The sequence below is a fragment of the Fukomys damarensis genome, unplaced genomic scaffold (genome assembly GCF_012274545.1).
Source record: "Fukomys damarensis isolate Sample0158 unplaced genomic scaffold, DMR_v1.0_HiC HiC_scaffold_36, whole genome shotgun sequence".
Taxonomy (NCBI): domain Eukaryota; kingdom Metazoa; phylum Chordata; class Mammalia; order Rodentia; family Bathyergidae; genus Fukomys; species Fukomys damarensis.
The window spans coordinates 49,207,180-49,207,958 of record NW_022900948.1 but is presented as its reverse complement, the minus strand read 5'-3'; the positions used below and the strand labels follow the sequence as shown (position 1 = coordinate 49,207,958).

Sequence of the window (779 nt, the reverse complement as noted above, 5' to 3'; positions counted from 1 at the left end):
ACGACTCACCTTGGCGCCGATCTGGTTGCCGCACTGTCCGGCCTGCAGATGCACTATCTCCCTCATGGCGACGACTGCGGCGTCGGCAGCAGCAAAAGCGTTACAGTACCGATACAGGTGCAGAGAAGCAAGCGCGTACAGTGCCACAACCGACGCGCCGCTAGACCTTATATATCATCTGCTCCCGCCTCCGCTGGCCTCGGATTGGATTTCCAGAACGAGGCCGATGAATATTCTCATCCTATTGATTTGACTTTCCGTCAATCGAGACGTCTAAGGCCCGCCTTTCTAACGACATCTGCTTCTTATTGGCCAGCCACGGCTGAGGATCTTCCTATCATATTCCCGCCGCCGCGCACCCGTGCTTTGCTCATTGGACGTTTCAAATGATTGATTTACTCTCCCATTGGCTGTCTCCCGGGAGTACGCCGGTAGGCTGGTGCTATTGGCTGTGCGGGTTTGGCGTCCTGGTAACCGTCGCGGTGCCGCGGGAGGCACGCACGGGCTAGGGAGGCGCGGGTTTCTGGCCAAGGATGTGGTCTGGGTCGCTCGCCTGGGCAGACCGTACAGCCCCGGCCGCGGTATTATACCGAGCAACTGTGGCGGAGCTACACATTAGTGGGGCCGGCAGGGCGGCGCGGACACACACGAGCCAGCGGGCTCGCGCCGCACTAGGGACCCCAGAGGACTCAGGCGAGGCGGGTGCGGGCCAGGAACGCCAAGAAGGAAACGAATCAAGTGCTGCGGTGGCGCTTACCCCTCCGCTTGGGTCCCCGCCT

At 61.1% G+C, this 779-nt stretch overlaps 1 protein-coding gene across 1 annotated transcript in view; it reads right to left on the bottom strand.

The window, feature by feature from the left end:
• Positions 1-162, bottom strand: part of Tubb4b (tubulin beta 4B class IVb) — a 2,281-nt gene extending 2,119 nt beyond the window's left edge. Inside the window, exon 1 of the mRNA XM_010608785.3 lies at positions 10-162. Within this exon, the coding sequence (XP_010607087.1) occupies positions 10-66 (57 nt within the window). The 5' untranslated portion in view covers positions 67-162. The remainder of the gene's footprint in view (positions 1-9) is intronic.
• Between the last annotated feature and the right edge of the window lie 617 nt (positions 163-779).